Consider the following 13,978-nt stretch of genomic DNA (forward strand, 5'->3'; position numbering starts at 1 on the left):
ATATCAAGGGGAGGGGGAGAAAGACACAGGGGGTGAACAAGCTGCGCACAAGCTGAATTAAACAGAGCAGGAAGAGGAAGGGGGAAAGTGGGGATGAAACAGAAAAGCAACAACCCAATCAACAACTAACAAGCCAAAAGAGGTGAGGGAGAGGGGGAAAAAAAAATCACAATACCCAGTACCTGGATAATGGGGTGTACTTAGGAATGGGGTAATTTGGGGTAGAAAATATGAGTATGGATGGAGGATGACCTCAGCTAGTGGTGAACTGCTGTCTTGAAGCCCTGGAGGGAAGAATGGGACTGACCAGACGAGGGAAGTTGGTTCCACATGTGAGAGACAAGAGATAAAATGAGTGGAGGTGAGCAGGGAGCCTGGATTTTGGGAGTTTAACAAGAGGATTTACTGCCAGACCATGAGCACCCTGCAGAAACCTGGGAGGGACAGAGTCAAGAGACGGCAGAGTGTGCAAGACCAAGAAGAAGGCGCTGGTCACTGATTTGCCCAACAGGCTGACTACTCACACGGCTCAAAATTGGGATGATCCCGTCAGTGGGGCTCACAATTCTGTAAATTTCCAGCACCTTCCAAAATCCTTCTCTCCACACACAGTCATACAGGGTGTTCCAAAAACACATGGACAACTTTGGTTGTTAATATATTTAGTACCATAAACATTACAACGATTATAATACCTTTGTTTTATATAATACAGAAACTCAAAGTTTTCTTTATTTTCACGTCTGGTGGTTTAATGTAAAATAAAATGGCGACTCCACAGGAGAAAGCTCAGTGCGTCGAATGGTTCATCAAGGTGAGATCCGGCATGCATATTCACCGTAATTTCCGTACAAGGTACGGAAGGAATCCACCATCACAGACTAGTCTCAGATTGTGATACAAGAGGTTTAAGGAGACTGGAAGTTGTCAGAAACAGAAAGTACCAGTCGACCAGGCATAAGTGCAGCAGATGTTGAACGAGTGCGTGAATCATTTCAACAAATTCCCAGAAAATCCAGAGCCACACACATCCAGAGAACTGGGAATACCAACTCCCACTGTACACAGGATTTTTCATAAAAGACTGAAGATTTATGCCTATAAGGTGCAGATTAAGCAGGAACTCAAACCAAATGACAGACCCAAACAAGGCTTTTGCCTTGGAAATTCTCAGTCACATATAGGATGACAAAGATTACCTGAAAAAGGTCATGGTCACAGACGAAGCTTGCCTTCATGTATCGGAGAAGGTCAACTGGCACAACGTGAGTATCTTGGGACTCTGAAAACCCCCACATGGTAATTGAACACATACAGTCACATGAAAAAGTAAGTACACCCCATGTAAAGTTTTGACTTTTTCAACATATTTCAACAAACAGGTATTTGATCTTCATTTCAACAATATTGATAGATAAAGGTGATATAATATAACAAATATCATGAAACATTTACATTTTGTAGTCCATTGTATAATTTAATTAAACATAAATGCAAGTTTCGCATGTGGAAAAAGTAAGTACACCCCTACATTTATCACTACTTCAAATACCTAAAATTAGAATCAGGTGCACCAGCTCAGGTGCAAATGATTAGAACATCGTTAGAGAGGATCTTGGATGAAGCTGTCTTATTTAAACCTCAGACATTTCGTTTGGTTTGCTCTTTGTTGTTGAAGTCTGCGGCGTCACCATGCCTAGATCAAAAGAGCTCTCTGAAGCCTTCAGAAAGAAGGTTATAGATGCCTACGAGTCTGGGAAGGGATTTAAAAAGATCTCCAAACAATTTGAAATCAATCATTCGACTGTCCGGAAGATCATCTACAAGTGGAGAAGATTCCAAACAACTGCCAACTTGTTCAGGCCAGGCCGCCCCAGCAAGTGCAACCCGAGAGCGGACCGCAAGATGGTGAAAGAAGTCTCTAAGAACCCCAGAATGTCATCACAGGACCTACAGGTAGCTCTTGCCACTGTTGATGTCAAAGTACACGAGTCGACCATTAGAAAGAGGATGCACAAATTTGATCTACATGGGAGGTGTGCTAGGAGGAAACATTTGCTGTCCAGAAAGAACATCAGGGCAAGACTAAAGTTTGCCAATGAACATCTAGGCAAAGACCAGCACTTCTGGAACAATGTGCTCTGGACAGATGAGTCAAAGGTAGAGCTATTTGGCTACAGTACCAGAAGACATGTTTGGCGAAAACCAAATACAGCATTTGACCACAAGAACCTGATACCAACTGTAAAGCATGGCGGTGGAAATATTATGGTTTGGGGCAGCTCTGCTGCATCAGGGCCTGGGCAGCTCACCATCATATAATCCACTATGAATTCTTCATTGTACCAGAGGGTGCTTGAGGATAATGTGAGGCCATCTGTCGGAAAGTTGAAGCTCAACCGAAGGTGGACCTTGCAACATGACAATGACCCTAAACATACCAGTAAATCCACCAAGGAATGGCTGAAAAGAAAGAAATGGAGGGTTCTGGAATGGCGAAGTCAAAGCCCGGATCTTAATCCCATCGAGATGTTGTGGGGGGATTTGAAACGAGCTGTGCATGCAAGAAACCCCTCAAACATCGCACAGCTGAAAGAATTCTGCATGGAGGAGTGGGCAAAAATTTTTCCCAGTCGATGTCAGAGACGAGTAGACAGTTATAAGAAACGCCTACTTGAGGTTGTTTCTGCCAAAGGGGGCAATACCACCTATTAGAGCCATGGGTGTACTTACTTTTTCCACATGCGAAATTTGCATTTATGTTTATTTAAATTATACAATGGACTACAAAATGTAAATGTTTCATGATATTTGTTATATTATATCACCGTTATCTATCAATATTGTTGAAATGAAGATCATATAGTTGTATGTTGAAATATGCTGAAAAAGTCAAAACTTTACATGGGGTGTACTTACTTTTTCACGTGACTGTACATGACAGTCCAAAGGTCAATGTTTGGTTTGGCCCTCCACATGACCACTTGGTGGGTCCGTTTTTCTTTGCAGAGGATACAATGACCTCAACAATTTACATGAACATGTTGGAAGGATTCGCCTTGAAGACGTGCAACCAGATATCATTTCTCAACAGAATGGCGCTCCTCATTGGGCCATAGTCGGTCGAGCCGTCCTGAATGAAAAATTTCCAGGTCGCTGGATTGGCCAAGACGGACCAACTGCCTGGCCCCCATGATCACAAGATTTCCCCCTCCTCCCATTGATTTTTTTTATGTGGGGGTTTGTCAAAGATCTTATCCACAACACTAAGATGGCAAACCTGCAGGATCTTCGTTCTTGGATCACAGCTGCATGCACACTGGTGGATGCAGACACTGCCTTGATGTCCTGCACATGACAAATGGAGTTCACATTGAAGTGTATTGATGGTGTGCACAAAACGTTGAGTTTCTGTATCATAAAACAAAGGGTATCGTTGTACAATTTGTGGTAGTAAATATTGTTACAGACACGACTTTGATGTTAAGGTGGGCCGAGCGGAATGGCCGTCGTGTCCGCACAAGTTACCCGATTGTGCCCGAATGTTGACTAATCGCGCTACGCTGGCTCAGGGACAGAATCACGTACGGTGGTGTCCAGAGATGCGTGAAGGTATCACAGCGCTTGTGGGTCGCGACTTTGGTCTCAAGCTGGGGAGGTCGCTCAGCGCTCGGGAGGGTGGCGTCTTTTCCTTCCAAGCTCGGGGCGCATCTCTCATCACGTCCGGCGCGGGGCCGCGTATATATCCGGCGGGGAGTGACACGCCCTCGGCTCGTTAGCGCCGCCCCAGATGGCATCGGCCCATGGCTTCTCATTGGGTGCGGGGGTTACCGGCTCCGCCCTTGACGAGGGGCCGACAGGGAGCCCCTTCGTGGTAACCCCGTGGAGCGCGTGGTCAATGGTGGCTAACCGAGCCGGAAGGAGGACGCCCACTCCCCATGCCGTCACCGCGCCGCCCCCCTCTTTTGTTGTTGTTGTTGTAGTTGGCGCTTCTTCATGGGGAAGAGATGCGGAGAGGTATGGGGAGGTCCTAAACTTCCTAACAGGTGCCATATAATCACATTCTGGTGCAACGAAGAGTCATAATTAATGGAAACAAGTCCTTAACTGACATAGATTAAGAATAACTAGCAAGATGTCCTATAATTGTCTACGTGTGGTGCGGGGGACCTGGGCACGACATTTAATGGGGGGATGAAGGGGAAGATCGGCTCTAATGGGTGTTGTTTACAGACAATGGGACTAGGGAATGGGGTAAGGGAGAGTTGGGGAGTATCGGAGAAAATAGGGGAATATTTACAAGCGGATATGGAGGCCAAATTCCATATTCGCAACATTGCACCCTTCTCTACCCTCGGGGCGTCCCGACCCGATAAATTTTTACCTACTTTAGTGTGGCACGCAATGTAGTTCCCTCTACTATTAACTCTACCCTGAGTGCGACAGTTTTACAGATATTCACAAATGAGTAAATATGTCCCCCTGCGACGTTGCACCCTTCTCCTCACAGAAACACACCCACAGGATAACCGAATCCGGAAAGAATTCTCAAACTAAACATACAGCCGGTAGGGAGCATTATTTACAAGACTACGCTGCTATTTACACTACGATCCAGGACCTGTTTTTGGAGGAACACATGCAGATGTTATGCATAGAGAGAGCGCGCTTGCCAACATCGATACACCAACCCACGAGTGCTCTGTGGCCGACGGCCTTTAATAACGTGCAGAGCACCCTTTCCTGAGCATCAACAGCACCACCCCACCACCAATCGGTGCAGTCACCATTGTTCCTTGGAATAAAAATAACTTCAACAACCCCTAACCCTGCAGGTGTCTCTTGCTCTTCTTGTGGTGCACTTGGTGGTGTTAACTATTAGTGGTTCACCTGTATGGCATAGGTGCCACGTTGATCCATAGGTCCATCCCCGGGTGGTGCTTGGCCGCAAACGAACTGCGGTCCATTGTGGGTGGCCACAAACATTGCGGTCCATATGGTGTACCGATCCAGGCAGCGAACAGCGAAAGTGCAGGCCCACAACTGCGCAGCCAGCACCTCTCTCTCCTCTCTCTCTACCCCAAAGCCAGATCCTCGGAGGTGGGAGACAAAAGAAGCAGACAAGTGAGTAAGGTGGTAAGGGCGCAAAAGTGCACGCAATGTAAGGTGATGCACACTGGGGGCACATGGGAACCAGGTGAGACAGGTACGTTCCTATCGTACGCCCCCCCCCCCACCAGGTAACCTACATGGCCCCTCCCTTACCCCTTACTGCATCCACACAACACAACACTACTCATAAACATCTACTTTACAAATCAACAAACATCCCTACTGTCTTCCCCGTTCCTCCCATATACCAAATTCGTCTTCTCTCCCTCCTAACCAATCAAATTTGCCATTTTCAACTCTCATCAAAATTTGCCATCTCCAACTGAACATCAAAATTTGCCATCACCAATTCATCATCAGTCCCTCCTAGGGAGGGAGAGATGGAATCACCCCAATGTCTCATCCACGTCGTGATGCGTCTCACAAATCCTCACAGCAATCTCATTTCCTGCAACAAACAAAGAAAACACAGGTGTGGAGTCATCATCATCACCACAGGCAAGTGGCTGCGTATGGTGCGACAGGTTCATCAATCCTAACTATCTCCTAAATGACTTTAACAACTTTACACTACCCGGGGGCTTTCTCCGGCCAAACCATTGGCCCTCTTACACTATGGGTTCTAAAAACCAATTCCCATTGGCCAAACTGTGGTGCTCTTCAATTTGGGGTCTCACTCCCCCGATTCATCTCCCGGTGCCCTCGTACAATTTCTGGGCTGCGACGTGTACCTCTCCCAGTGGGTCTACCCACCTGCACACCTCCACCACTGCAGTTGCCTCCGAGCTTACCTGCTCCTTACCCTAACCTAACTACCAGGGGAAGGCCCTCTGGCTCTCTCCCCACTCCGTGCCCTCTCTGGCACTGGGCTGCCCGATCCACACCCGGGATCCTCAGGCACCCACTCACAACTACCGGCTCCCAGAGCCCACCTGCGGCCTCACCTGGCCGACATCCTCACAGTGGTGGAGTGCCCAACCAACTACACACACTAACAGGCTACACGCCCAGCCATTTCCACAACACTAATGCACCCATTCACAACACCATTCTGCAACCGCACCACAGATGCCAATATCTAACCACAACTTACCTATACCCTCTACCTAACACTTACACTACCCGCCCCGGGTACTCGTGAAAGGGGTCCACTCTTCCCCCATCCGCACCTTCGCACCATGCACACCACTCCGTACCACTCACTCCAACTCTCTCCACACACCTGTACCTGCACACCTGTGCTCTCACACCTGGTGCCACCTGCACCCTTCTCTCCCCAAGCGCATTCGCGCTGATCCACAACACTCACTACTCATACACTGCTCCACACACCTGTCCAGTTGCACACCTGTGCAATCGCACTTGTTCAATCCTCACACACACAGCATCATCTCAGCTAACTACTCCCTTCTGAAACTTGCGCTTCCCAGTCGTCCCTTTAACTATTGCGCTCCCTCGTCATTATAATCCACACTAATCTACCTGCGTCCCCACTACAGGTATCAGTCACTAACTAACCTTAACGTTACCTAAGGTCATCTTCTCTAGATCCCTACACACAATATCCTAACCCACCCGGGCTAGTTTTCACTGCCATACACCCCATAATCTATTGCTCCTTTGCCCCCCACACATGGGAAAGGTGGCAGGGATGCCACCCTCTCCCACCGGGCCTATCGCTCCTCAATCCCCCAGTCCTCTGGCACTAATAAGCCCCCCTTATTCAGAGGTACTGGGTCCCGCCTCGGCATCTAAAGCCGAGGCGATCCACGGGGGCGCCTGCTCGCCGGTGTAAGGTCTTATCCGGTCGGCGTGGACGATCCGAGGGAGGGCTCGTGGCCCCATTTTGATCTTAAAGACCACGTCACAGATTTGCGACAGGACGACTCCTGGGCCTTGCCAGGGGGAGGTGAGTTTTGGGCACCTTCCCTTCCGCCTCCGGGGGTTAAAGAACCAAATCTTCATCCCCGGAGCGTATTGACTCCCCTGGCTCCGGTCGTCGTACCTGCGCTTCATCTTTTCCCCCGCCAGATGGAGTTGGCGGCGGGCGAAGGCATGGACTAGCTCCATGCCTTCCTCTAGGTGACGTGCGTACCCCTCCCTCGGCGGGTTAACCACTGTGTCTGGCACGGGACCGCATAGCAAGTCGGCGGGAGCCCGTAACTCCCGCCCATACATAAGCAACGCTGGACTGCATGCGGTGGCCCCGTGCTGGCTGGTTCGGTAGGCCATGAGCAAATAAGGGAGATGTTCGTCCCAGTCATCCTGACGGGTGGTGGTGAACAGTGCCAGTTGTTGGATTAAAGTTCGGTTGAATCTTTCCACCATCCCGTCAGATTGAGGTCTTAAAGGCGTTGTCCTGGTTTTTCGAATTGACAGGAGACTGCACACATCTTTTAGTAATTTGCTCTCAAAATTTCGTCCCTGGTCGGTGTGCAACTCCTGTGGAATCCCATGCCGGCACACAAATCCTTCCACGAAGGCCTGCGCTACCACCCCTGCTTCTTGGTTGGGGAGGGCGTAGGCCTCCGGCCACTTGGTGAAATAGTCCATTACAACGAGGATATACTTATTACCTTGGCGGGTGCGGGGCAGCGGTCCTAGAATATCCATAGCCACCCGCTCAAGGGGGGCCCCCACCTGATGTAATTGAAGGGGGGCCCTCATCCTCCGTGCTGGTCCCTTTTTGGCAGAACAGGCGTCGCATCTCCGACACCAGTCCTGTATGTCGCGCCCCATATTCACCCAATAGAACCTCCGGCGGACCCGAGATATTGTCTTTGTCCTGCCCAAATGGCCGCCGGAGCGGGTACCATGCACCTGTTGCAATATGACGTTCTTGAATTTGTCAGGGACTATCACCAGCCAGGAAGTTCGATCAGAGGGAACCTCCACCCACTTGCGATACAAGATGTTGCCTTTCAATTCCAGGGTCTGCCACTGAGCCCAATATGCCTTTGTCTGCGCCCCGAGGGGGGTGACCTCTTCCCCCTTTGGTCTTTGCCCCAATTTGACCCATTGGAACACCGGCCCCAGAACAGGATCCTCCTGCTGGGCCGTGCTCCAAGCCAACTCTCCAAATTCCTCGTCCGCGGTTAGTGGCAAAATTGGCCCTCTCACCCGGGTTGCCCGGACGACGAGAATCGGGGCGGAATCGCCCAATTGCTCCCTCTCCTCGTGTCTCGCACAAAATTTACAGTTTTCCCCCAGACAAGGACGCCGAGAGAGTGCGTCCGCATTACCATGGGCCTTCCCGGCCCTATGGGCCACATCAAAATCGTACTGCTGCAACTTTTCCAACCACCTTGCAATTTGGCCCTCCGGTTCCTTGAACCGAAGGAGCCATTGCAAGGAGGAATGGTCAGTTCTAACCAAAAATTTCCGCCCGTACAAGTACGGGTGGAAATGGTTCATGGCAGCCAGCATAGCCAATAACTCTTTGCGAGTGACGCAATAATTTCTCTCGGGCCTACTTAAGGCCCGACTATAATAACCAATCACTCTCTCCACGCCCTCCTGTGTCTGAGACAAAACTGCGCCCAATCCTTCCTGGCTCGCATCCGTGTCCAGGGTAAATGTCCCGTCACACACCTTTCTCGCGCACACTCTCCCGTTACACCCTCTGTAACACTCACCACAGGTGGACACTCTTCCTTACTTCTGACAGCGCACTCTTTCCTCATGCACCTGTCGGTCACACACCTTTCTCGCGCACACTCTCCCGTTACACCCTCTGTAACACTCACCACACCGCGCTTCCATGTGCTCCCTCGCACACGCGCTACGACCGACTCACTCTCGCCAGCACCCTCACTACTCCTTGGCACGCACTTTTTCCTCACACACCCCAGAGTCGGACTTTCTCGCACACCTCCTCTTTCGCACACCAGACCTGTCGCACACTTCACCAACGGCCTCTCACGAACACCCGGGTCCATCTCGACCCCCAAGCTTATTAAATCCCCTGGCGCATCATACGCACGACCATATTGGTCACCACTTACACCGGGTCCTCTTCCTCTTCGCTTCTCCTCCATCACCTGCGAATCCCTCATCCGGTTAATGAGCACATCATCACGATCCGAACACAGACTTTGGACCAATTCTTTTACTTCCTCCTTTATCTCTTTCTTATCCTCTCTCCGTCGCTTCTTAATTTCGCTCACCCCTTCTTCCACTTCTTCTAATTTTTGCTTCATCTCCTTCATCTCTTCGTGCGCCCCTTTAAGTTCTTCCTCTAACTCCACTTTATTTTTTTCTATGTGCTCCCGCACCTCCCGCTCTTTAACCTCCATTACCTCTACCACCTTGTCCATTTTCCTCGTCAGGTCCTCATGTACCGTCTGGCACTCTTTTTTAATTACCCCTACGTCCTTTTTCATCTCCTTCTGTGTCGATTTTAAACCCTCTATTACCGCTGTGTTCTTCTTTACCTGGTCCCCCAACTCCTTTTGTCCCACTGTCAGTTGTTCTACTCCCAGCGTCAACTCCTCTATACCACCTTGCAATTTTACAATCCCCTTTCTCACCTCTTTCTCCATGCGCTCCTTACAGTGCCTCACCTCCTCGCGCACTCCTCCGACCTCCTCACCCACTCCTCTTCTGATCTCCTCTCCCATCACTTGCATCTCCTGCCCAGATGCCACCCTCATCTGCTCCATTTCCTCCCTGTGAGCATCCAGTTTGGTTTCTACCCCCATTCTGACCCCTTCTATCTGCTGCCCCATTTGGTTAACTTCCCTTTCCGCTTGGTCCCTCATGTCCCTCAATTTGCCTTCCATCCTGTTTTCTAACCCCTCTAACCCATTTTTCACTCCCTCTATCTGATTCTCTTGAGCGGCCATTCTGTTTTCTACCCCCGTTAACCCCTCCTGTATTTCCCCTAATCTATTGTCTAATCCCTCTATTCTACTCCCTAACCCTCCGATCTGCGCCCCCATGTCCTCCCTCAATTTCTCGCTATTGGACCCCATTCTTTGTTCTAACCGTTGGCTATTGGCCCCCATTTGGCCCTCCAATCGCTCACCCTGAGCATCCATCCGGTTCCCCATTACCCCCAATTGGTTACTCTGCAGTTTGAGGGACGCCTGCATTTGCGCCATAAATTGCTCCATGAGGACCTGCATCTGGGCCATCCCTCCCACTTGTGCAGCGGGTGCGGCCCACGTAGCTATGTGCGAGGCGCCATTTCGCGCGTCTGCTACCCCCGCTGTTTCGCTCTCCTCACGTGTCTCAATTTGGTCCTGGACCGACCCTGCTTCACTCTCCCCTACCGGACCCCAGCCGTCTTGATCCGCCATAGCGCGACTTTCAAAATTCGAGTTTCGTAAAACAAATTCGAAATTTCGCCGTTATACTTTCGTCGAGCGCAGTACCCGCGCTCCGGATCGATTTTGTCGAGCGCCGTACGCGCTCCGGATCGATTTTGTCGAGCGCAGTACGCGCTCCGGATCGATTTTCCCTCCCAAAATTTGGGCCTAACTAATTTAGTCCCGGGTCCGAATCTCACTCCTCGACACCAATTGTTACAGACACGACTTTGATGTTAAGGTGGGCCGAGCGGAATGGCCGTCGTGTCCGCACAAGTTACCCGATTGTGCCCGAATGTTGACTAATCGCGCTACGCTGGCTCAGGGACAGAATCACGTACGGTGGTGTCCAGAGATGCGTGAAGGTATCACAGCGCTTGTGGGTCGCGACTTTGGTCTCAAGCTGGGGAGGTCGCTCAGCGCTCGGGAGGGTGGCGTCTTTTCCTTCCAAGCTCGGGGCGCATCTCTCATCACGTCCGGCGCGGGGCCGCGTATATATCCGGCGGGGAGTGACACGCCCTCGGCTCGTTAGCGCCGCCCCAGATGGCATCGGCCCATGGCTTCTCATTGGGTGCGGGGGTTACCGGCTCCGCCCTTGACGAGGGGCCGACAGGGAGCCCCTTCGTGGTAACCCCGTGGAGCGCGTGGTCAATGGTGGCTAACCGAGCCGGAAGGAGGACGCCCACTCCCCATGCCGTCACCGCGCCGCCCCCCTCTTTTGTTGTTGTTGTTGTAGTTGGCGCTTCTTCATGGGGAAGAGATGCGGAGAGGTATGGGGAGGTCCTAAACTTCCTAACAGGTGCCATATAATCACATTCTGGTGCAACGAAGAGTCATAATTAATGGAAACAAGTCCTTAACTGACATAGATTAAGAATAACTAGCAAGATGTCCTATAATTGTCTACGTGTGGTGCGGGGGACCTGGGCACGACATTTAATGGGGGGATGAAGGGGAAGATCGGCTCTAATGGGTGTTGTTTACAGACAATGGGACTAGGGAATGGGGTAAGGGAGAGTTGGGGAGTATCGGAGAAAATAGGGGAATATTTACAAGCGGATATGGAGGCCAAATTCCATATTCGCAACAATATATTAACAACCAAAGTTGTCCGGATCATTTTGGAACACCCTGTATATCTGTTTGAAGATTACAAAGCCAACATAGAGATCCTTGAATAATAAGGATGGGAAAATCAAAAACAGGAAATGAGGGAAGACACGTGCTTATCACGGACTCATCAAACACAAATCGACTCAACTACTTAACTAGTCCTTAACTACCAATATGGAAAACTTTTGGAGTCGACAGGTCTCATTGGTCAGGGGGAAATCCCAGGCAAGATGAACTCCGTGCAGCCAGGACATTTTTCAGAGCTGTCAGCAAACCAACTCTTTGGAGTACGTTCTGGATTCCCCCTGCTTGTAGCACGTTCCGAACTGGTCCAGCCAACTGTCTCTCAGCACCAACTCGTGGAGCTGTATTGTCCGCCCTTCCCTATTTAACCAGAGCAAACTGTCCTTGTCCTGTTTGGACTTGGAGGAGCGGATGTCGGTTCTGAAACTTTGAGTACATTGCTGCGTGACTCACGACCATATCCAAAGGTCGCAATCTTTGATTGATCCAACAGGCTGACTACTGTTGAAAACTCGCAATCTCCGATTGGTCCAACAGGATGACGACTCACGATCCTCGACAGACCAAATCATCCAATCAGGATCAGCGCTGGTCACTGAATCTGAATCGGCCTGGGGCTCGGTGACATCACAGAACACTCACCCGTGATGAGACCTCTAAAAATATGAAAATATTAAAATAAAACCCACAAAATATTCAGCTGCGCCCCCAGAAAATGATGCTAATATACCACCCGCAGCCACATGCTGCATATGAAAGAAGAATACAATAATCAGAGAAATTCTAGATATCACATGAAACAGTGAAATTACAGAGGGATAACAAGGAACTGCCAAACGATCAGTCTCTGGCATTACTATAATTGGGGATTTGACAAATGGTAATCTGAACATAATAAATAAATAACTATCCTATATTCATTTATCCCCTTCCCTTGGTCATTTTTTTTACACTGTAGTTTAAATTCCAAAAAAAGGCGCTATTACCGGGCGGACTGTGGTAGTGGCAAAGTGACTGGACTCGGTCCCAGTCCAGCAGTCCATGAGGACCGAGTCCATCCTGTCCCACAGCGCACTGTCCAAGAGATAACAAATGCTGTACTCTGGGGGACAGACAGGACAAACACGGCTGTGCCATGTTCTCGACACTTCTCTGTCTCCTCTCTTTCTCTCAACCCTCTCCACACTTCACCTATCCCTCTCTCTACACCTATCCCTCTCTCCACACCTATCCCTCTCTCTCCACCTATCCCTCTCTCTCCACCTATCCCTCTCTCTCCACCTATCCCTCTCTCTCCACCTATCCCTCTCTCTCCACCTATCCCTCTCTCTCCACCTATCCCTCTCTCTCCACCTATCCCTCTCTCTCCACCTATCCCTCTCTCTCCACCTATCCCTCTCTCTCCACCTATCCCTCTCTCCCCACCTATCCCTCTCTCCACACCTATCCCTCTCTCTACACCTATCCCTCTCTCTACACCTATCCCTCTCTCTACACCTATCCCTCTCTCTACACCTATCCCTCTCTCCACACCTATCCCTCTCTCTACACCTATCCCTCTCTCTACACCTATCCCTCTCTCTCCACCTATCCCTCTCTCTCCACCTATCCCTCTCTCTCGACCTATCCCTCTCTCTCCACCTATCCCTCTCTCTCCACCTATCCCTCTCTCTCCACCTATCCCTCTCTCTACACCTATCCCTCTCTCTCCACCTATCCCTCTCTCTCCACCTATCCCTCTCTCTCGACCTATCCCTCTCTCTCCACCTATCCCTCTCTCTCCACCTATCCCTCTCTCTCCACCTATCCCTCTCTCTACACCTATCCCTCTCTCTACACCTATCCCTCTCTCTACACCTATCCCTCTCTCCACACCTATCCCTCTCTCCACACCTATCCCTCTCTCTGCACCTATCCCTCTCTCTGCACCTATCCCTCTCTCTCTGCACCTATCCCTCTCTCTCTGCACCTATCCCTCTGTCCATGTACACCTATCGCTCTCTCTGTACACCTATCCCTCTCTCCCTCTACACCTATCCCTCTCTCTCTCTCCACACCTATATCTCACCCTCTCTTTCTCTCTACACCTATACAGTATACCTCTCCTCTCTCTACACCTATCCCTCTCTCTCTCTACACCTATCCCTCGCTCTCTCTCTCCACACCTATATTTCACCCCCTCTTTCTCTCTACACCTATACCTCTCCTCTCTCTCACTCACATCTCTCCCCGTCTTCCATCTCTCATTTTCTGCCGGGCACGCTGTACACCCGATGTTACAAAAACCTTGATTACTTTACGACTGAAGGGAAGACGCTCTCGCTCCCCGGAAATAAACACCTGTGGATTTGAAGGAACACTTCAGTATGTGCATACATGATACATGTAAACATTAATTTTTACATATCTTTGTATCGGTA

General features: G+C 50.1%; 2 protein-coding genes across 6 annotated transcripts in view; both read right to left on the minus strand.

The window, feature by feature from the left end:
* The window catches only part of ERMARD (ER membrane associated RNA degradation), a 143,209-nt gene extending 129,279 nt beyond the window's left edge, over positions 1–13,930 (minus strand). Inside the window, exons 1-2 of one of the 5 annotated variants that reach the window (XM_078776845.1) lie at positions 13,899–13,930; positions 12,545–12,632 (exon numbers count right to left, since the gene is read on the minus strand). Coding sequence is in view for 2 of the 5 variants with exons in the window: in XM_068114204.2 (XP_067970305.2) it covers positions 12,545–12,695 (151 nt within the window). In the remaining 3 variants the exon portion in view is untranslated. Of the gene's footprint in view, positions 1–12,544; positions 12,905–13,779 lie in introns of those variants that run through there. The other 4 variants (XM_078776846.1, XM_068114205.2, XM_078776844.1 and 1 more) reach the window with 4 other exon arrangements.
* The window catches only part of TSEN2 (tRNA splicing endonuclease subunit 2), an 841,321-nt gene that overhangs the window by 307,486 nt on the left and 519,857 nt on the right, over positions 1–13,978 (minus strand). The gene's annotated exons all lie outside the window — the stretch shown is intronic.

The sequence above is a fragment of the Myxine glutinosa genome, chromosome 4 (genome assembly GCF_964187855.1).
Source record: "Myxine glutinosa chromosome 4, kmMyxGlut1.1, whole genome shotgun sequence".
Taxonomy (NCBI): domain Eukaryota; kingdom Metazoa; phylum Chordata; class Myxini; order Myxiniformes; family Myxinidae; genus Myxine; species Myxine glutinosa.